Source organism: Gymnogyps californianus, chromosome 3, assembly GCF_018139145.2.
Source record: "Gymnogyps californianus isolate 813 chromosome 3, ASM1813914v2, whole genome shotgun sequence".
Taxonomy (NCBI): Eukaryota; Metazoa; Chordata; class Aves; order Accipitriformes; family Cathartidae; genus Gymnogyps; species Gymnogyps californianus.
The window spans coordinates 85,051,127-85,073,658 of NC_059473.1; the positions used below are offsets into that span (position 1 = coordinate 85,051,127).

At 35.6% G+C, this 22,532-nt stretch overlaps 1 protein-coding gene across 8 annotated transcripts in view; it reads left to right on the forward strand.

Annotated features, from left to right (window-relative positions):
- The window catches only part of EPHA7 (EPH receptor A7), a 164,285-nt gene that overhangs the window by 103,166 nt on the left and 38,587 nt on the right, over window positions 1-22,532 (forward strand). For 6 of the 8 annotated variants that reach the window (XM_050893106.1, XM_050893101.1, XM_050893105.1 and 3 more), the window contains 2 exons: window positions 18,530-18,654; window positions 22,097-22,265. In XM_050893106.1, coding sequence (XP_050749063.1) covers window positions 18,530-18,654; window positions 22,097-22,265 — 294 coding nt within the window. Of the gene's footprint in view, window positions 1-18,529; window positions 18,655-22,096; window positions 22,271-22,532 lie in introns of all 8 variants that reach the window. The other 2 variants (XM_050893102.1, XM_050893103.1) reach the window with 1 other exon arrangement.

Sequence of the window (22,532 nt, forward strand, 5' to 3'; positions counted from 1 at the left end):
GGCAGGAGCATTTTCTCCTTGAGCTGTGGCCCAAGCCCTAGATATACAGAGGAGAAACCTATTTGGAAGAGATATACAGCGAGCTCACGATCTTGTTTTCCTGCATTTTGTTAGTGTATATCACTAGATTGATGTTTACACTTGAACAGACCCAGCTTTTAGCAGGAACAGCACTGTGAATTGAGTGCCCTAAATTCTCCTCTCACCTTATTTTAGAAAGGGATGCCACCATTTCCACAGTTAAGAATGAAGGAGTAAAGAAATAAAAAAATTGAGGAAGTAAGTGCTGTTAATTCCAGTCTGAAATATCTTTTTGTTAGGCTGTTGTTCAGTGTTTTGTTTTGCTTTGTTTTATCCCATATGCTAGCTTGCTGACCTTTGTGGCAAGCTTTGGCCAACCGAGATTGGAATTGCACAGTAGATCATATTTTGATCAAAAAAATGCTTTTCTGGACTCCCCTGGGACAATATATCTGTGTAAGTTCAGTCACATACACTTTCTAGATAAGGACCCAGGCCTAGTTTTAATCCTTTTCAGTTTAGCACCTAACCAGAAATCTGTATGCTAGTGATAAAGTTTTTTTTAAAACTCTCCTAAATCGAACAGCAAGACATAGGGATGTTAGATCCGAATGTGTCTTTACTCTAAGGAGTCTTGGAGGCTTTATTTTTACCTTTGGTGTGCCACTTAGTGCCTAAAATTGCATGATGATGAACCTGGGTTTTCTGGTCCAAAGTCACCGTTAGAGGATGAGGCACCCAGACACCTTCCAGTCACTGGTGCAGATGCTGATGCTTAAGGTATTTCAGTTCCTCAGCTCCATTTTAGATGGAAATCCATAACATCTGAGAAGGCTGTATTTCTGTTAGTACTGAAGTTTCTTGCTTCCTGTACTTTTTTTTTAATCAACATGTTTCAAAAGTAGTATTGTACAGAATATTTTAATAAATGTTAATAAACAATACATATTTTAGGTGGAATTATGACTAAGAAAATCTAGATCATTAAATGAAAGAACCTATTTAGAATATATTAATACTTGCTATGGTAGCACCTGGTTACTATAAAACCTGTATTGCAGAACTCAGGCTTGCCTTCACATGGTCATATTACTATTTTTTTTGTCAGGGAAACATAGTGTAGTGATTTATTTTATTATCAGCATCACTTTGGTGTAGTTTGTTTGTTTGTTTGTTTTGTGATATTTATTTTCGGTGAGTTTGGGGATGATAATCATCCCAGGAAATTCAGTTCACTATTTCTCATGAATAAAAGAACACTAAACTGAAAAATTACAGTGTTTTCCCAAGAACATCTCTATGTAATCAGAGGTCTGTATCTAGCTCAAGAAAGAACAGTATTCTCTCAGGATACAAAGATTCATTAATTGGCAAAAATCAATGTCCTGGCAATATAAAATTCCAACAGCATTTATAAATATGCTGCTGTTGCCTCAATAAAGATGTGATAATTAGAGGGTCATCAGTTTAACACTTTTTCGTTTCTTTTATGTCATTAATGCACAAGTCATTTGTAGTATCGATTGTTTCTGGTGAGCAGAATTATTTAGCTGGTGAGCAGTTAAAACAAAGCAGGTGTTTATCTTCTATTCATGGCTGATGTTCCAATGAATCAGATAGGCCAGAAAATAAATAAACGAACCAAACAAAAGAAGTCCCAGGTGATACGTCTTGAATGAAAGCCCATAGCACAGCCTTCATTGTGCAGAGAGTTTGAGTTAAAAAGCCATATCCTGATATACATAGGTGAGGTGGTTGTTTACCTCAGGACTGTGAAAGAATGCAAATAGTAAAATAAACTTAGAAAGTTAAAAAGAAAGATGGAAACACCAAGTCAGTAAATAAAAGTATATGTCTAAGAGAGAAATAGTTTTACAGAGTGCATTAAATAAACCATTGTTAAGGCTGGCAATTTCAAAAGAACTACCTTGAAAAAACAAATCTTTTGAGAATTTGGAAAAAAGTGAAAAAAGACACCTAAGTTTTATTTAGAAGAAAACTGTGTTTGAATACTATGACAAAAGAGTCAGGAAGAAAAAGAATGAGGACAAAAATGAATTTCATTAAGATCTCTTTTTTATTCTAGTCACGTAATTTTCTTGTTTTGTTTTTTTTTTTTATTTTTCTTTTTTAATTTATATCTGTGATTTAACACAAGACTGGATGATTCCAGTGATTAAAAGACATAATTTGTTTTTCCAGCCCTTGGCAGCATTCTACTCTTGGGGCCTCTCTCTCAAGTGGTACACACCACCTACCTTCCAGTCCCTTGGGGGATACAGGCTAGTAGTATAGATGCTATCTACTGGCTAGATTTAGGTCATTGTTCCAAAACAGAAAGGGATGGAGCGGGGTACCATGTCCTATTTATTATTTTAAAGTGAGTTTACCATTTGCAATTAAAAGGATGAAAGATAATCGTAGGATGTAAAAAAGAGCCCAGTTTGGACAATCTGTTCAAACATAGTTGTCTCTTAAACAAACCACTCAACACCAGTACATCCCTGTTTTACTTACGTAACTTTTAATCCTCTTCTTCATCTGCCATGGGCAAACATCATGGAGAAAAGTCTTCTGTAGTAAGATTTTCTGTAGTAAGTAAAAGTTTAAGTTAGATAAGTTTCAGTTGAGTTACAGTTAAGTAATAGTTTTCTGTAGTAATATTAGAGGAGACCTAGAATTATAATTTCCTGAGGTTGCTCTAAACTGTATGTAAATTTGGGTTGCCTCTCATACCCACCCTTCTAGTGGCTTGATATAGCCTTCCTTACAATGCCTCTGTTTTGCTGAATTTAAGAAGTTTGTCTTTTCCATGCTTTTTAGTTCTTCTACAGTGGGGACACTTAAAGTCTTTGTCCCCATTTCATATTGCAGATTCTGGGGAATTTAAGTTTCATTAAGCTCTACCATTTTGTATTCAAACTCCACAACTTTATTTTAAAATTTTGAATGCATTTAAGTGCATGAAACATAACATAAATGGTAGTGGAATCAATGCTAGAAACACTTTGTCATTGTTTTTACTTTTCAATACAGACAAAACAAGAGAAGGTGGAATGAAGGCAGGAAGTCTATAGAGAATAAAATTCAGATCACTCTCATCAGGCATTCATAGCAAAGAGGTAGTAGGATAACAGATATATAGAAGGAAGGCTGACCTTTCTTCTTTTGTCTGCTTTATTCTGGAAAGAGAAAGAGATGCTTGCTCATATCAACTTCCATTCAGAAAAGACTGTGGCTCTATCCAGGAAAACTTGGTGCAGGCCAGAGGACACTTCTGACCCTCAAATTCATAAATTTGCTTCTCATACCAGATGATTCTCTTCCAAAGTCCTGATTGCTGGCAAAGGGACTTCACTGTGGAGACAAAGGAAAGAAGGGAGATTTACTCTCAGTAAATGCCCCCAGAATGACTGGGGCAAAGGGTGCTGTTTAAGCAAAAATAGCATTCCTGCGAAACTGCCACTATCTGGATAACAAGTGACAATCTGGAAATCTGTATCTGGAGCGAATGGTAACACAGTTGATCCACCTTTCACTCTGCTGATTAATAGCCTAATTAAGAGGGTAGTGTGTTCCATTTGTTATAACCTGAGTGTTGCAGTGCCGTGTTATAAACTGCCAGTGATTAGACTATTCTTCATTTCAGCTTAAAAATAATATCACTGGATTTTTAAAAAACATTAAGTGCTCCTGTCACCATTTTATTTTTATTTGTATTTTCTGCCTTTGAGCTTTATTCTTTTAGGTGTACCATTAAAAATTAGTCACCTGTTAATGTCCTGAAGGCTTTAGGTACTCAGATGATTCTTTGAAAAGAACTAAAGAACACCTGCAAAGTCTTAAGGTAATAACCGTCAAACTGTCAGAGGCAAAAGTAACAAGCAAAAATATTTGCAACAAAAGAAAGGAGAAGACAGCTGCTGAAAAGAGAAGCAAAATATATTTATAAAACAGGTTGTAAGAGCGGTTAATTCTAAACATGTGACGTTTATGCCAATAGAATGAGTCAGATATGTTTCAAGTGAAATACTGTATTCTGAGCTGCCTAATGTCACCAGCGCCTGCAGGGACAGTTTGCTAACTCTCCATGAACACACAGCCAGCTCTTCAAAGTAATTTCCATTTTGCCACAGTGGAACTTTAAAGACATCCTCCCTTATTGATCTTGTTTTTGCATGATTCAACTTGTTAAGAACAAGATAAAGTTCCTCTGATAAACATTGATATTCTATAGGTAAGGAGAATTTCTTTAGTCTGACATTTTTATTGTCATTGTTTGTATCTATGCAGACAACTTAACCTGCTCTGAGACTCTGGTAAGTAATTAAAATGGCTTTTTTTTTTTCAGCAGTTAAGCTTCCTTTAAACTCTAGCCAACTGCTTGCATTCCTGACCTTCTGGAAGTACTGAGCCAGTACTCAAGACCAGTCATGACACTTCACTTGCTGTTATACAGTCAGGGCTGGGCCAGAATTTTTCCAGATTTCGTGTCCTTCATGTTAAAGTCAATGAGGCAGATGCAGGCATCTGATTTCTCAGAATGAAAGCACTGATTGAAAACAATGCACATCCCTTCCCTGCCCTGCCCTGCCCTGCCCTGCCCTGCCCTGCCCTCTTCCTTCTTGTGCCATATTCCCTGAGCTATGGACTAGTACGAAAACTAAAGGAAAGGATTTTCGTTCTTGATTTGGGTTTTGTTTGGGAGGTGGGAAGGTTTTGAGGCCTAGCTTGTTATTAAATATATATATATAAAATATATGTACATATGAAAATATATTCTGAGTATTTTAAAATACCATATTGATGATCTCTTTTATTTTTTAAAATTCTTTTGCCAGCAGCTTACCACAGAGTTGAAAAGGGGAGGAGAAGTACGTACTTAACACTAGAGTATATAATCTGGATAGACTGGCTGTACAGTAAAATGTAGGGATTAAGCACAATTTTGGGTGATCCTGTAACTTCAGTCCAAGCTCAGTCACTTAGGACACATATATATGTCTTGTTGTGCTGTAGGTCAGCTGGCTAGCTGTTTGCATGTCACACCTCACAAACCTGCATTAGTCACAATCCTAATTTATCATGTATATCTACGTATCTTTTATGTAAGCGTGTTTCATAGAATACAATCTTGTGGAAATTAATTGCAGAAACTCAGAAGTCTGTTTGTATCTAGAGAGTGAGAGTGATTTCTAGGGATCTTGGAGAAAAGTTAATGACTGCAGCAGAAAGGCGGGTAGGTGGTAGACTCCATCTGCCAAACTTTGCTGTGTATTGCATATCGACACAAATTTTAAGCTCTGAGTAAACCAGACTCCTTAAAGGACATGCCTCGTTTACCTCTTGAAGAGTGGCAGATGCTTCCAAGGTCCCTCAGAGGGAAGTTCTGCCTCCCTAGGTGGGTGCCTGCGTTGTACCAGATAGGATGTCTCTCTAGAGGCCTTTTAGGGCAGCCCCTTTCCTTGATTAGATTTCTTCTTGGGAGAGTTTTTCATTAGCCATCTACTGCATAGACTCAAGAGTTTAAATTAGGGAGGCTAGTTCCCAGCTATGGGTAATAAATTGATACAAATACCAGAAATTAACATCTCTGTATTTCTGTCACAGAAAACAAATATTAGACTAACCATTTAAACCTGAATAATGATAATAAAATAATAAAAAAACCACCAAACCCTATGAAAGACGTAGCATGAAAAAACAGTCTTACCAGTCAAGTGATGTAGATTCCATCTCAGGACACACCTGGAGCAACAAAATCTAACTTAAAGGCCCACTTAAGACTTGCTTACCGTAAGTTCTAAATGACCAGCAGGATCTCTTTCTCCCCTAACTGAAAGGACTCTAAGGAGGCTAGACTTGTATTTTAATATCTCAGGTGCAAAATTAGATGGGATCAGTTCAGGCAGGTATTGCACACTTGGGGAAATGGTGAAATTTGTATTCAGTTAAGGAGAATTGTATTTATTGATAAATTGTACACTACCTTAAACATTGCAATGTGTACAGCCAGTATATAGTAACCACTCTTTTAATAAAGATAAGCCTGTTGGGTGCTCCACTCCTAAAATCAGTTTGCAATCATGTCCATTTAAAGGTATCTATCCTATTTAATCTGCACACATACTGCATGTATGAAGCTCTGATTGGTTCCTGTGGGATACAGATTTTATTATAAAAGTGGCATGAGTCTTTATATTATCTGACTTTATATGCATATTTCATAAACCTTTAATTTAGTTTGGATTAGAGAAATTACAAGGTTAAAAAACGAAAACCCCTTCAAGTAGAGATTTAAAATAAGACATGCTCTTATCATCGCCAGCTTTATTTTATGACTAATTCAACCACTGTTGGCTAATCAGAACAAAGGGGGAAATTTTTTCTGCTTTTTTTATTATACCTGAGCATGTGTGCAGTATAGCTTTGATTAGTTAAGTAACCTCTCTACTATTCTACCTTTTTCAGTGGGGCTCACATAAAGAGCTACAGAAGCTCATATCTAGGTAATGAGTAGATTATTTTTATCACTGAATGATCACAAGAGGAGTTTCTAAGTGTTTTAGCGTAGTTATTTTCTAAGGCAGGGTTTTTACATGCACATTTAAGGGAGAGTAATGAACATTCAGTATATTTATTATCATGGGAAATTCCAGTACCAGTAACTTATTTTTTTCATTTCATACAGTAAGCAGTGCTGAGACCATATTCATTAAGGAAACAAGCTATGGATGTTCATGATTCTGATGTATATCCATCTTAATATGTGTATTATAATACATTCATGAGTATAAATAATTACACTGGAGCTTTTTCGAATGAATAAGGCAATAGACTGATATTCAGAGGATATAGTCCTATTCCTGTTTCTGTTTATATACTGTGCAACCTTGCATATGCTGGTATTTAACACACTATTGGTCTAAATGATGTCATATTGTTTGGCTAATCTAAATATGAACCATATTGTACACTGCTCACTCATGTAAATTGAGTTGCTCTACTGGTGATGTGCCTTGGAATCACTAAGTTTAAATCTTTTGATGGTGGTGGTGAATACAACTTTTGTGCTATATATACATGTAGGTAGCAATAATTTCTACTGTAGACTTGGAGCCTCTCATAGAAAAATAGTAATTGAAAAATGATCTACACAGTCTGTGTAGGAAAATAGTAATTTTCTTTAAAACACAGGATAGTCCTGTGGTTATAACTCAAGTTTAATTTCTTTTGTGACATTCCAGTTTTACTGTCTTTTTGCTGTATCCTTTACAACCTGGAAGGACTTGTAAGATGTGTAGGCACCATTTTTCCATACTTTTATTTAACAGGACAGCATATGTTACACGCAGTCTGAAAGGGAGACCAGCCCTGCACTCGCCCAATACCATCACTATGAGTGAGGGAATGGAGAATCAGAACTAAAGTTTATTATTTAGGATAAATAGAACCATAATAAACTATTCAAGGATGCTTATGCAATTTTGATTATTCTTCCAATATATTGAGTAATTCTGCAATAAAACAGAACCAGCTTTGTATCTTTTTTTTAAGTTTAACCTTTCTGACTAAACATTGCATGGTTTTCTGTTGCTGCAAAGAGCTCCATTTTCATCTCCTTCATCCTGGATATTGATTAAAGTTCAACATCTAGGATGAAAGGAGTCAGTGCAGTCACTACTTATTCACACCATTAAAAACTGAAAGAGAATCAGACTCAGAAGCTGTTGTTCTGATTTTGTTGTTTCGTGGGGTTTTTTTCTTATAAAAATTTTAGTTCACACTTCAATTCTACTTAGCAATATTTTCAGCATTAAATTGATTCCCTGCAATTGTGAAGTTGGAGTTATGTAAGTAGTTACAATATTTAGCTAGCAGCTTGGTAAAATACCTCTAAGCTCATCAAGAATTAGACTTATACTATTGTGTGTAGAAACCTGGATCCTACAAGATTTGCATGAGAGGTAAGTCAGAGCAGACTCCGACTAACTACCTTAAGGTGCTTTAAGGATCAAGGAATACACCTCCTTAAATTCACAAGGAAAATTCAGGAGATAGGAAGAAATTCTAGATAGTATGTAAGGAAGATGGGGTCTACCTCACCTAAAAAGTATGTAAATGTTATGTGTCAGGTTTATTTGGTGTACCAGGTCATCTGTTTCTCCTAAAATCAGTGCCTAAATTCACTATGTAGTCAGTGGAGAAAGTTTTTCAAAAGCCTTAAAAGGAAGATGTTTTCAAATTTATGGGTCTCAGTTTAAACAGGCAGGATCTCTTTCTGGATCTTTCCAATACACTTACCTTTCTGTCACAGGGAGCAAAGCTATTAGGGGGAACTTAAGCACTTAATTTAGGAGAGCTGTAGTCGCCTAAAGGGTAGGTGCACCCAGGTGCCTAAGTTAGATTGTCTGGATCCCATCCAGAACTATTTCTGAAATAAGAGAGTAAAAACCTATCTCTGTGAAATTGGCAAAGAAATTTTAATCTTTTTGTTAAAAAAAAATTGTAACCAATTAATGATGTAGCTACGTTGCACGATCAGTTGTGGTAATTACATTTTTAATTACTTTACCCTTAGGACCTGATTCTGATCTTATTTCCATTGGTATAAAGCAAGGATAACTTAGATAAAATCAATGCAGCTAAACTAAAATATAATTGATGAGAGGTCAGAATTGAGCCCTAAATGATATGCTAAAAGTGGAACTAATCAGAAAGCTAAATGGGTTTATAATTTCTGCAATTGACATTTTCGTAATCTAAATCTCCAAGAAGTTAACCTTTGGATATAGAACTTGGGTTTCCCTTAGAGCCTCATAGCATTCAGGGGAGTGAAGCCACTAGAAAATCTGTAAAAATATAATGATTCTGTACAGCTTTAAAAACCATGTAGTAAATTCTTTCATTAAATGATTGATGTCTTTCCAGTTTAATAAGTTTCTGCATAAGACAAGTCTTTGTGCAAAGTTTTCCGGTGAGCAGAAGGTGGAGAAGCATTGAACCATAGCATATTCTCAAATAACAAATAAAATCCCCCCAAATCAAAGGTTATTTTAAGCAGCAAGGAGATTTAGGAACCAAAGTCTACTCAAAATCAAGAATATTTACAGTGTTTTGGAAATTATGTTTAGAGTTTACTGTTTGTGTAATAGATGGTAGGGATACATTTTTTAAAAATCATGCCAATTTATCATATATAGTTGCATAAGTCCTAGAAATGTGTTATTCCTGTTACGAGATTTAATATTATTAGTTGCAAAAAAGAGAAAATATAAACAAACTGAAGATATTTTCATACAAATTTTATGTATTTTATCATTAAGTAAATATGTGCATTATTTCTAAAGTAATTATTGCTGTTTAATAGGCAGGTGTTAATTTATGTTGTATACTCAAATCAATCAACTAGCTTCACTTTACAAAATAGGTTCCCCCTAAGATAAGGGGTTTTCCTTCTGCTTTTGCATGACAGTATTTTTTGAACAGCTCGTGCGTACTTCCAAAATGGTTTCATTTGGGACAATCAACATTGTATCAAATGGATTTCTTCTCAGTTGTCGGAATGTACATGAATTTTTATACTTGAAGGGAAATTTTGAATGTTGTATTTATGTCAGTGGCAGTTCTCCACAGCGGTGACCTCACTCTGGTCAGCGAAACTGCTTCTTCCATAAGCCCTCATTGAGGGAGTCGTAGGCTGACTGCTGTGCCTGACCTTCCTCTTATGGACGTGACTTTCACTCCTGTGCATAGTCACTTACTTCAGGCTTGTTACTTCTGATATTTATCACTGTAGCAGAGATTCCCAGATGGATCTTTATCTATCTCCTTAAATTCTAGAGATTTAATGCTCTTTGGGAGAAGAAGTACAGGCTCATAACATGAAAAAAAATGCAAGCCATTTTTGCAAGGATTTCTTCCTGTGTTCCCTGCAAATACCACCCATGCTGCTTTCAGAAATATGCCCATCATTAGCAGTGCCATTATAATGCATTTCATAGGAATTTGGAAGGCTGGAACAGAAGTTGTACACATTTTAGGAATGTTAGTAGAGTAATATTTTTTTCCCCACTGAACAATTATGTCTTTGAAGCATCAGTTTGATCAAACCTCTGGCACAGTGATAATTATTGTTTTGTGCTGACATCTTTATAGAATATTTAGATGCTTCTCTGTTAATATTTGATCAACTGTTTTTATTTTTTTGGCATGGCACTTTGTTTCCAGATTTTGGTTGGCTATGTCTGAAACAAAATGCTTTGTTATGGGGCTGGAATTCATTCAATTGTCTTTTGGACATCCTACACTAAATAGACATAATCATACTAGTCCATAGGCCTCCAAAGCCACAGTTCTAATCACCTCATACCCTCCAGCAAAAGCAACTTTTACTTTTAGAGAAGTCAAACTAGGGTGGCAATATTAGCTATACAGTAGCAATGAGAATGTACTAAGGGGTTTTGGGTTGGTTTTTTTTTTTTCCCCATGAGTAGCATCCTTGAAGCTGACATCTTTTTGTGACTGAATAGATGACAGCATGAAATTCAATTACAGCAAACAGTCTCAGTCATTACACCTGTCTGCTTCCAGAGGAAAGTATTTGTAAATTGTGCTTTATCCTTCCATTCCCTAAAACCTGTGTCTGTAATTGACACTTGCCAGCAGAGATGACTGGAGACAGAAGGAGAACATAATGTGTCTGAGTAGCCCACCAGGGAAAAGAGTATCCTCATCTTTGGGAGTTTTGTGGTGTTTTGTTTTCTTTAATGAAGAATAATACCTGTGTGCCAAGGATTTACTGCAAGGCTGGTGGCAGATGTTTCTGCTAAAAAAAAAAGTGTTATGAAAGATGAATCGCAAAAGAAGGCAGGACAAAAGAAAAATCTAATTAACATAGAAATATTTCTTCTGCAAAGGAAAACAAATGCTTCAGGAGAACAAAAGCTCCTCTCTGTTACTTGTAAGGCTGGTTTGTTACTCTAACACATTTGTAATAATCAGGTTTGTGCCTGACATGTCAAAACTTATTCACAAAGCAAGAGTTGTGGATACCTTGGGAGTCGATGTTGTCACTTGTTACGCAACTCAGCATCCGTTCAGCACTGATTGATGCCCAAGTTGCCAGTTTTGGAAGAAATGGGATACAGACATGACAATAATATTTGTACCAAATGTCAGGCAGGAGAAACAGGGGAGTTCATAGAATGGGTCTAGATGTAGACTCTGACCAGAAAAAAACCCAAAACATGATAGACAAACTGTCAGCCCTGATCTTTCTAAACTGTTTCATTTCTTTCTGGTAAGTTCTTTTTCTTTCTTTTTATTGGTTTCCCTCCCCAGAATTTTGCCAGAGTAGACAGCGTACAAAACTGATCCAGCTGGTGAGTTTTGAGCTTGATGAAGGAATTACCAAACCATTAACTATTTTAAATGCATCAGATATATAAAAGATATGGACAGTTAGTAAATCACTACATATATGGTAAGAATGCTATTTGAGCATTAGCTTTCTTAGAACTTTGCTAATAATATTAGGGGAGATCAGAATGTATTTATTGTTTTTCCTCATTTTTTGACTTACATTTATTAATTGATTTGCAAAAGTATTCGGGTAACTACTGCTTCTGTTCCTCTCTGTAGATCAGCAGGTAATTTGAGAGTTTCTCAACCACAAAAGCGATGACAAAAAATGTAATGGAATAATGCAGTCAAGTATTACTTGACTACATTGTCTGTTACCATGTACTCAGGACATCCCCAAGTGGCCCAGAGAGCTGTGTGTGCCTCTGCTCATGGCTTACAGAGCATTGTAAGCACACTGTGTTATATTTATGAGCGGGAAAGTAAAGTGTGTCAGAGAGGAAGTTAAAATGGCTTCTCTGTAGGATATTGTTAGTGTAAAATATCTGATTTATTTGGGTCTATTTTTGAATGCTGCAACTTGTAAACACAGTGGGGAATTTCTCTGTCATTGATCCAAAGCAATGGATACTAATGGCGTAATACAGTGGTACTCAATAACCTCTTATCATGGGCTGCTTTGTCATGTGGAGACTTAGCTGAGGGGAGAGAAATACACTGTAACAAAAAAGAAAATCTTGTGAATTTCCATTTATCCGTTTAATAATGTTCAGTTTAAGAGCTATTGTATTCTTTTCTGTTATGTTTTTGCATGAACTATCATATAAAATAACATGAAAATTGTTGTACATATTAGTGTAAATATGGAGAGAAATGTAGGCATTTTTTTCCCAAGCATTCAAAGGACAAGCTGTGGCAGCTCTCTATCGAGGCTTGAGTAGCACTGCCATATTATGGTGCTCTGAAATTGTTAATAATTTTAATATTATAATAAAAATAATAAACAATTTATATAGATATAATATGTTTTTATTTATATAACTTCCCCCCCCTCCCCCCCAAAGCCTTTGTATCTTTATAGGAAACAGGATAAACAAATAAGGGAAATATCTACACAGTAAAGTCTTAAAATTTGCCTAGTACCTGCAAACCCTTGTCAAGGTATTGTTTCAAGTGACATCTATGTGCACCAGACAGCTCCTTAGAAGCGAGCGAGGGCATGTATCCTGAGGCGTACTGCTTCAGACCACATAAAAACCAGTGTGGTGCCATATGCTGACCCCAGGCCCCTGGCAGCGGTAGGTGCAATTCCTCAAGGTGTATAATCTGTTTGCCTACCACTCTTACTTAGTAATTTCGGCAATTCTGATGCCTAAGTTTCCCTTCAGAGCAAACCAGAGCATGGTGGGAGGCCAGGTTATGACTTCATTTACACACTTTCTCTTGGGAGCAAATTAGTACACAAACCAGTGCAGAAGAGTGCCATTTGGGTAATCTTGGTGCAGGACAGTTAATAGAGTATAGGGAGTTTTGTATTCTCTTCCTGAACAACCATTTAAGAGCTAACAACAGTATAATTTTCTGCTACTGTTTCCATATATATATACATGGGTTCATTTTGCATTTGTTGTTGGTAAGACACTAGATTCTAGTCTCACTTAAAATAGATGTAGAGTCAAAGCAACTCTGTTATCTAAAGATTTCTGCAAAGAAAAGAGACAGTGAAGACATTTTAAAAAGAAATATAGAATAGGTTATAACCATTGGGGTGCCAATATCTCTGTTTTTCCATGGTTTGCATCTGTTAGCAATGTCGCCTTCAGGCTGAATACTCAAAACACCCTCCAACTGCTGTAGAACACTGTTGCACAAAAATAGTGTTAATGCTTCATGTAACATAAAACTTACGTTGGGCCCTAAGATACGGTTTTACAGGGATGTAAAAGTTGATCTCTTTGCTGCTGTATGAAAAGCTGATGGTTTTGAGTGATTGCTGCATATCTTCACAATATGAAAAGGAAAGAGGCCAAAAGCCAAGAGTTTTTGTCCTTCAGGAAGTGCTGTAAGGGTCCCATGCTATGAAGGTGAGAGTGTTACTATTGATTTCAGCAAGTACAAGACAAAGCTCAGATTAACTTAAGCACATTATTGCTATTATAAGATAAAGAAATATTAAAAAATGGTTAAGGAAGGCTGATAGCCCATTAATTCATTAGTCTTTGTATAACAAATCATGAAGCTGGAGTTACAAACGTAGATTTGGTAGCATTTGTTAATATAGGGTTGGGTCCTGCACTGGGAGCATTTACTCATGTTCATTTGTGAAACTTTCTGCACGAAGTGGGACTGCAGGATTGAAATCCTTATTTCTGAGGATTTTTAATAGTTGGTTTTATACACATGAACTACTAAACACCCAGGATGCTGCTTCTAGAGGCACTTTTAAAAAAGTATCAAGTTAAAAGTCTCCATGACTGGTGCTGTTGATGGAATTGAGACACATTCAAGATGCAGGACTTGAAGAAATCTCAGAGAAAAGGCTAGGTATGTTTCTTTTGCTGAGTTATCTTTTTTCAATAAAAAGGTGTTACAGCTGATTTTGTGCTAGCAATTGGTGCATTATGCCTAGTTCCTCTTATATGTGAAAGTCCAGCTTCACATGTTTTCATTTTTCAGTTTTCATTGTTTTGTTTTAGTGTTTTGTACTTTTGGGGCGGGGGGGTTCTGATACAAAGTGCAAAAGATTTAATTTTGCATCTCTGTCTTTTGCAAAGTACACTGTGGATCAAGGGAAATGTTAGGCATGAGAACCAGAGAATAGCTAAAGATAGAGATTAAAGGCATGAACAATATTATATTACAACATTTTCAGAGGACTCTGGACTAAAAGCAATGCCTTCCAAAACAATCACCACAGTTTTCTATACCTAAGTATTTGCACATATTAATAATATACCATATGCTTGGCTTAGCAGTATGGATGTAACACATCAGTCTACCAGATGCAATATTCTCTCTGGAACAGAATATTTCCTTGGAATATCCTGCTCTTTTTGACACCTCAGTTTTAACTTTTTCTGTAACTTGATCTGAAAATGATGACCAGCTTGAAATCTATATAACTTGAAGGCTTTATCAGTAAAGCCCAGCAGAGTTATATTTCTCTGTGGCTGTGATGTTGAAACCTGGTGAAAATCAATTTTTCCTTTTGCTGAATGGTATATTTGAAGCATTTAAAAAAGGTGAATGAGTGTGCTGAGGGCCTGTCATTCTCGAAGTACTTTCTTATGCAGCATGTGTAGGTACATCTGCCTGTTAGCCCTAAGAGGCTGTATGTGTTTGATGCATTGGATGTTGTGTCAGCAGGAAGGAGAAAAAGAAGAGATGAGGTATATCAGAAAGAAAGTTGATAGCAAATGGTGTTTTGAACAGCCTGTATCCCCCAGTGTAATATATTATGGAAATAATGATTCTGACAAGTGATGCTTCTTTGTAACCTGAAGGGATACAGTAGGAATTATGCATGCTCAAGTCATTCAGGACTGTGTACTTAGTTGTCTAGAAATGCTGTAAGAAGTGTCTTTATCACGAACAACTTTGTTATAGATGCGGTGGCAAGAACTAGATTACTAAAAGAAAAAAATACTGGAAAGAGTTGGTTACTATTATTATTATTATTATTATTATTATTATTATTATAATATCGGTTTAGCTAGCAATGGGAACAAAAATGGTATTTTTAATTCTGTTTTTATAAAGTTATCTTTTTTTCGTGATTTAATACCATATTTTATCTTGTATTTAGGGATGAATTGTATGCTTTAACTCATTTTCAAGCTTGCTCAAACATAGTTGTTTTAAAACCATAAGTAGGTTGTTAATTAATTAACATGGATAGGCAATGAGAAGTGGGCTAAAGGTTTAAAAGGAGGGGTCAGGAAGCCAGAACAAATAAAACATGAATGCAAAACAGCCTGTAAGAAAGGCAGAGAGAGAATACAGGGGAAATTATTATACTAGAATAAAGAACAAAATGCTTCTGACCTGTACACTCTCATTAAGCACAGATCAAGAAATGCAACCCAAAAGGCAGGATAAAGATAGCATATACATCTAGCCTCTCATGTCAATGGATTGGCTTATGTGGTTGCTCTAGTTTACAGAGATTTCCCTGCAGTAACAACAGACTGGTGTACCTTGCCAGAGGAGTATGCTCTGGCTTCAGCTGATTTGATGATTCCCTTCTTCCCCCGACAAACGTGGGGACACAAAATGAGCTTAGGTAACTTACTGCATTTTAGGAATATCATGTGGTATGGAAATTATATACAACATAATTGTCTTCAGAGCCACCAACATATGCAGTGTGCAGGGCTGGACCTTCTCTTCTTCCTCATGTGATTCTTCTACCAATGAAAAGTAGCACAACATTTTCATTTAGGGGGGGAAAAAAAGCCAAAACACAACCAAAAAAACCCCAAAACCAAACCCAGCTTTTAATCTGACCATTCTTGAATTAAAAGAATATTAATTGACAGGAAATATATTTAAGAGTGCATTTATTTAAGAGTTTTGAATGCTGTCTTGCAATGTTGATAAATCACTGAGATTTTGTTTTGAATAGAAATTCCTTAATGGAATATGCCTGTTTGTGGTATACTTTGTACAGATGTTAAGTAGGAATCTCACATAGTGTATTTAATTTGTCCGATTAAAATCTTCCCCCTTCTCTGTTCCTCCTTCTCCGCCTTGCTGTTCCTTCCCCACATACACAGAGTTAACTAATACCAGAGGAAGCGAGTTCATTTTGCTTCACTGCTTAAAAAAAAAGAATGCTATGACCAATGGAATGAAAAAATTTGATAAGCTAAAACAAAAGGCAGCAAATGTTGAGAACAAACTCCAGTGACCTAGGTAATATAAAATTGTTTCATGATAAGTATGAACATTAACAATTTTGGACATCTAAAAATGTAAAATTCGCAATTTGAAAACATTTATCTGGATACGATAGAACATTATACATGAAACATAATGACCTCTCTGAAATTCAGCCAGGATGCTGTGGTACTCATTTAGACAAAGAAGACTACTAGTTAATCACGGCAAAGAAAACTAGACAGAGTAAATTAGTTTGCTGCATTCCAGACTCTTAGCTACGAAAAAGAATATATTTCACTAATTAGAGAGTGAAAATAGTCTAAGCTTTTAGAAAGAGAATGCAAGAAGAGCGAAAGAGAGTGATCCTGGCTTTGGAATGGTGTATCAACCCGTGGTGTTTGCATGATACAATTTTATGATTTTATCAGTTAGGCAGCCTACATTAAGGGGTCTTCAACTTTGATTATATTGATTATATACAACATAATAGTTCATAATGAAAATTATCATGCATGGCTTCAATCCTTAATTTTCATGGACTCTTGGAGCCTCTAATGAAATGTAAATAAATTTAATTTAAAAACCTAGTTGAATATACATGTTATAATAAAAAAGGCTAGAAACTTCACAATTAAAATAAGAAGTTAACAATCAAATTTTAAGTTTTTTAGGGGATTATTGTCATGATTGTTCTGTAGATATTTTTACTTCATCATTACATTTTTATCCTTAATGCTACAGGAGTGTGCATTCTAGATGTTTTATTTCTATGTTCTTTAAATTAAATAGAGAAAGTGAAGTTCACCTGCTTATTGCATGGGATAAGAATCCAGTTTTATCTGAAGACTGTGCATCATTTTACATAGTGACAGCTTTATAATCAGTTCTGAAATAAGGCTGTTCTTTTTTTTACCTAGAAAAAGATTTAAAATTTTCCGAATTTTTGTTCAAACAAACATTCAAGTATAGAATCAGTACTAGATTCTATACTTGAAAAAGATATAAATAAATTTATCTCTAATTTTAATTTCCTTTCCTGTGTCTGAATCTGCTCTCCAAATATGACCAAGTTCCTGTACATGTAAATGTCATTTTGCTTTTAACTGCAGGGGGCTGAGGATCAGGTCCTCTCTTTATTTGTCTTTTGCATGAGTAGTGTTACACCCTTGAATTATTTCCATTGAATTGAAAGAGAACAAGATCAAGTTTTGCATGGTTCTAATGCCATAGTTGCTTTTTAAAGAGCTATGGTTTTACAGGACTTCTGTGCTACATTCATATAGGCCGTATGTATGTTTGAGGAAAAGTGTGATGTTTGGCCTCCTTTGGAACTGCACATCAGCAGAAAATTTGCCATCTTTCTTTTTTGTTTAACATGAGATAAGCTGATAAAGCAAGTTACTTTTTCAGTCTCTCACATTTTATTACATTATCTCTTAAACATTTTAAAATGAGAGTCAATGGCTCTATAATGCTTGTATTTTTTTTTTTTTAATTTCAAAAGGTGCTTGTTTGTGGGTGATGTTTATTAGGAAACTGTGCGTATGTGTGCATGCATGCAAGTGTGCATATATGTATGTCTCTGTAGAGTGAGGTGGAGGAAGACAGTGTCCCCTTTATTTCATAAGATCTACTTCTTAAATTGTCTCACACTTTCAAAAAATGCCGAGAACAAATATGGAAGCTTCAGCTCTAAAGACAGAATGTCGTGGAAAGGTTTGAACTAATGAAAAAGAGGGGGTTTAGTCTCTTAACAAAGTTGGTTTCGTCACCAAGTCATGTCGTAATCAGATAGTGTGACAGATCATTTTTTAAGCAGAATTGGAATCAGTTATATGAAATCAGCCTAAAATGTGATTTTGTTTCTAAAACATATTTTTTCTTTTTATGCACATTTCAGAAACATATGCAATAAATATTTAGACTCTTAATTTACTACACATCAATCTAAAAATCTACTTTGCTATCTTAATCAGAATTAATTTGCTTAATTGTTATTCCTATCCCATCAATTTCAGTTTTGCACTAACTTGAACAATGCCACTTTTTGCTGTTTGCACTTTAATTCGATTTCCATTCTACGTTTATGAACAGTAATAGGGTCCTGCTTGAATATTCATTAGCTTTGAATTGTGAGCTATGAAAAGGTGCTTTCTTTTACCTTAATGAAAGTGGCTCAGCATGGGGCGGATCAGTAATGACATTTGATTTTAGGCATCCAACAAATTTGCTTTTTATTTATTGACACATCTTGTCCAAACAGCTCCCTCGCAAGTTAGTGGAGTAATGAAAGAGAGAGTGCTGCAGAGGAGTGTGGAGCTTTCCTGGCAGGAACCAGAACATCCCAATGGAGTCATTACTGAATATGAAATCAAGTATTATGAGAAAGTAAGTGCTAAGATTATCTGTAATGTACAACAATGTGCTGTTTGCTTCGTGTTGGCTTGCTGTGTTGTGGAACAATGTTAAAGCCATCAGCTATCAACTAACCTGTCTCTTCAAAGTCACAGTGGTTTTGCTCGTTTTTAATAACTAGTGAATCCCTGCAATTATTATTGCTATCATATGTCTCATATATTGTACTTTGGTATCCTAAAAATGAAATATCCACTTGAAATCTGCCTTTTTTTCCACTTTTTTTTAAATGGTTAGGTTGGAGTTGGACTTGGATATTTTACCATGATATTTGTCATTTCCTGTCTCTTCTACATTGTGTTTAAACCTTGTTTCATTTCCTTCTGTGTCACTGTAATTCCAGTCTTGAGATGATATATCAAATACAACTCTTGTCTGCATTTGGTATTTCCTTGTGAGCTGGGCAGCTTCGACTTGATGTCTGAAAACTTCCAAAGCACTTCCTACAGTTTCAGCTGATAAATATTCCTTATTTGTCCTTTTAAGAAGTCCCAGCATTGTGGAATTTATTTTTCACTTGTTCTCTCAACACAATAATGAATTGAGGGCTTCTTTTCAATAGTAGATGAAGTGATCTCTGTTTTTCTGCGAAATTGCAGTCTTATTGATGTCAGTCAGAGTTTTGCCATTCATTTCAGCATGTCTAAGGCTTCATTCATGATAACTTTGAAGTACTCCAGAATAAAAAAATTGTGACAAGCATATAAGTAGGGCCACATGCAACGGTAAGCAGGATGAAAGCAGAGTGAAGGCAGGTTGTGCAGCTATATGTTTGTCATGGGACCCAGACTAAGTGTGGCTCCTCCAGATTCCCTGGGAAATTTACTGCAGCACATAACATATTCCTAATTTTTATAAAACATTCTGGGAGAAAAAAGAAAGAATTAAAATGCAAAGAAATGAACAAAAGAGCTCCTTTGTGATCACTTGTGAAGACATTTCGTTTCTGCAAACAAGGTAATAGTACCTCTATATCAAAAAGAGCATGTCAGCTTACTAGGTAACATAGAATTAGGTAAATTCAGACCAGATTGGATATAATATCAAGTGTCACATCTAATTTTCAGTGCTGAATTACACAAATGTACTTATCAAAAGATCTTTATATGATTTGGGAAAGGAATAAAATGTTTATTTGTTGATGCCAACTCCCAGTTTAAGTTGTTCACTTTGATGACTCTTATAACAAAATTTACCAGATAAGTGCAGATAGCTAAACAATTTTTTTAAAGAAATTTTGCTAATTTTAGCAGGTAATTTTTGTTCCTCAAGCATTTGTGTGTGCACATGCACACAAATAAAGCCCATACATTTAAAAAAAAAAAGTTTGCATATTTACCAAAGGCAAAACTGTTCTCTGCACACAAAAAACCCTCAAAAAACCAAACGACAAACCAAAAAACTTGGGCTTTTTAATTTGCAAAGTAGTTTCCAATCTGTTAAAATAAAATAAATAATTTAAATAGGTAGTGGAAAATGACAGAAAAATTATCAAGATACTAGACTTTTCATATAACGATAGCTTTTAGAATGTGGCTTTTATTATTTTCCCTATATATTCACGTTACTTTAAATAAGCAGCAGAATTTCATTGCCACTTTCCTATGTTTGCAAAGACAAGATCTGTTGTTAAAGTTCTTTTGTAATGGAAGGAAACCTACCAGTATTATACTTACTACAGTGAAATTAATAAAAGAGAATAAGTAGCTCATCCTACGAACAGTTACAGATAAACGGGACTATATACCTTTAATACAGTGAGACAATTTTAACACAAATATTTAAATGCTTGTCTTCCTTCCAAAATAATGCAGTTCAGCTTGAAAAGTACTTCATAAGCTTCTTGCTCAGAACGAGAGAGGCAGTTTAAGTTTTGTTCCATTAGTTTAAAAGAAAAAAAAAATATATCTCAACTTTCAACTCCTTTTAGAGCCAAATTAAATCAAACATTTTTGTGGTTCTGAAATATTCTGATAAGTGTTTTTTTCACCTCTCACTTCTGGCTAGGGCTGGAATGGAAACTGCCTGAAATCTCCCAAGCAAGCCTGTCCTGTGAGATTTCTAGCGCAGGTTATTTTTATTTCTTTGTTACTTATTTATTTTGAATGCAAGAACTGTTGGCAATACAAATAAGCCTCATTTATGCATCAAAACCCGAACTCTGAAATTCTACTGTGGCTTACAGTCCCAAACCTGACTGTTTACGGTTTCTTTACACTTGTTTCTCATCTCTCAAGCATTCCTGTTCTTTCTTACATACCAACATACATTCCACCATGGTCCACACTTACAGATGATTTAAACCCTCTTGGAGAAGATATGAAAAATTGTTGCTAGCCGAGTCAGCGGGCTTGCTCAAGTGACAGACTGGGCAAAACCCAGGAGAAGCCATTACTGAATCTCAGAAAAGAAATCATGTATGTTGTATTTAACCCTGTATTTCAACAAAAGCCTTTGCTGCTTTACTGACTGCGAAGGGGAAGGTTCTCCATCATTTTTAGCTGGCGAAGTACTATTGAAATGAGTTACAGATTTATTCCTTCCCTCTGTATCTGTCTCATTAGCACTGCCTCATACGGCTCATGCTTCTCTGGTCATGTGGTGCATTCAGATGGTTGGTTAATTCATCTCTTCTGCCCTTCAAATCAGGGTTGCATCTGCTGCCGAAAATCAACAGGGCTGCACATATCTATGCTGAAAGATAATCTGGATCAGTAAATGTGATGAATAAGTAGAGCTTTTTGAATACTGTAATGATCTGTGATACAGCTTTTATAGTATTTGAAAGTGAGTTATTACTCACAGGGTTTGTAATCTTACAGCTTCAAATTTGGGGGGTGTCATACTGAGCTTCTTTCCCTGGGTTCTTCTTGATGCCATAGAGTCAAAACCTGAAAAAAGACTAAAAGCCAGGGAAAAAAACCTAAGTGAAAACTGAGTTAAGGACCTCAGAATTTGATGCGAAATCCAGCCAGTTATTCATTGGCAGTATTTTATTTTTTAAAGGTGTTGGAAGGTAACAAGGGAAGGTGTTCTGACCATGAAAAAACAGATTTCCCTGTCCTTGAACTGTTTAGAGCCCGCAGATGCCCCTGGAAAGCTAAGGTCAAGCTATTTTCTCATCAAAATTTCACAAAATGTAATCATAGCCAAAGAAGCAATCATTTTGTGTCTGGATGTTTTATGAGTAACAACATGAGCATCCCATTTGAATTTTATGTTACACTTAGAGCTCCTCATTGCATTGCCAGTGTTTTGTAATACACCACAGAGTATGCTTTATTTTTTATGTTGGGAAAAAAAGCATTCAACAAATTGAAATAAACTACCCAGGCTGACTGTCAGTTCCTGATGTGCAACCATGATAAAATCTGACCTGTAAATGTCATTTAATCTTTTGTCGTATTGTTTCCAGGATCAAAGGGAGAGGACTTATTCAACAGTGAAAACCAAGTCCACTTCAGCTTCTATTAATAACCTAAAGCCAGGAACAGTGTATGTTTTCCAGATTCGTGCTTTTACTGCTGCTGGTTATGGAAATTACAGCCCCAGACTGGATGTTGCCACACTAGAAGAAGCCACAGGTAAACAATTAGATTTACAGGAAATTAGCACTTTCAGTAGAAGCAGTAAATAAAGCAAGAAAGCAAAGAGTCATAGGCAATTTTATTAAAACTAGAAAGAATGAAGTTCTACATGAAGGTGGATTTTTATCACTGTATTTTGAAGGATGAGCTTCAATTAGTTATTTTACCATAGAACTACAAATTACTCTCTTATAATTAGCTGGAGAAGATTTGTAACACACCACATTCTTCTCCTCTGATGTCCTTCGAAGATAAAGAAAAATA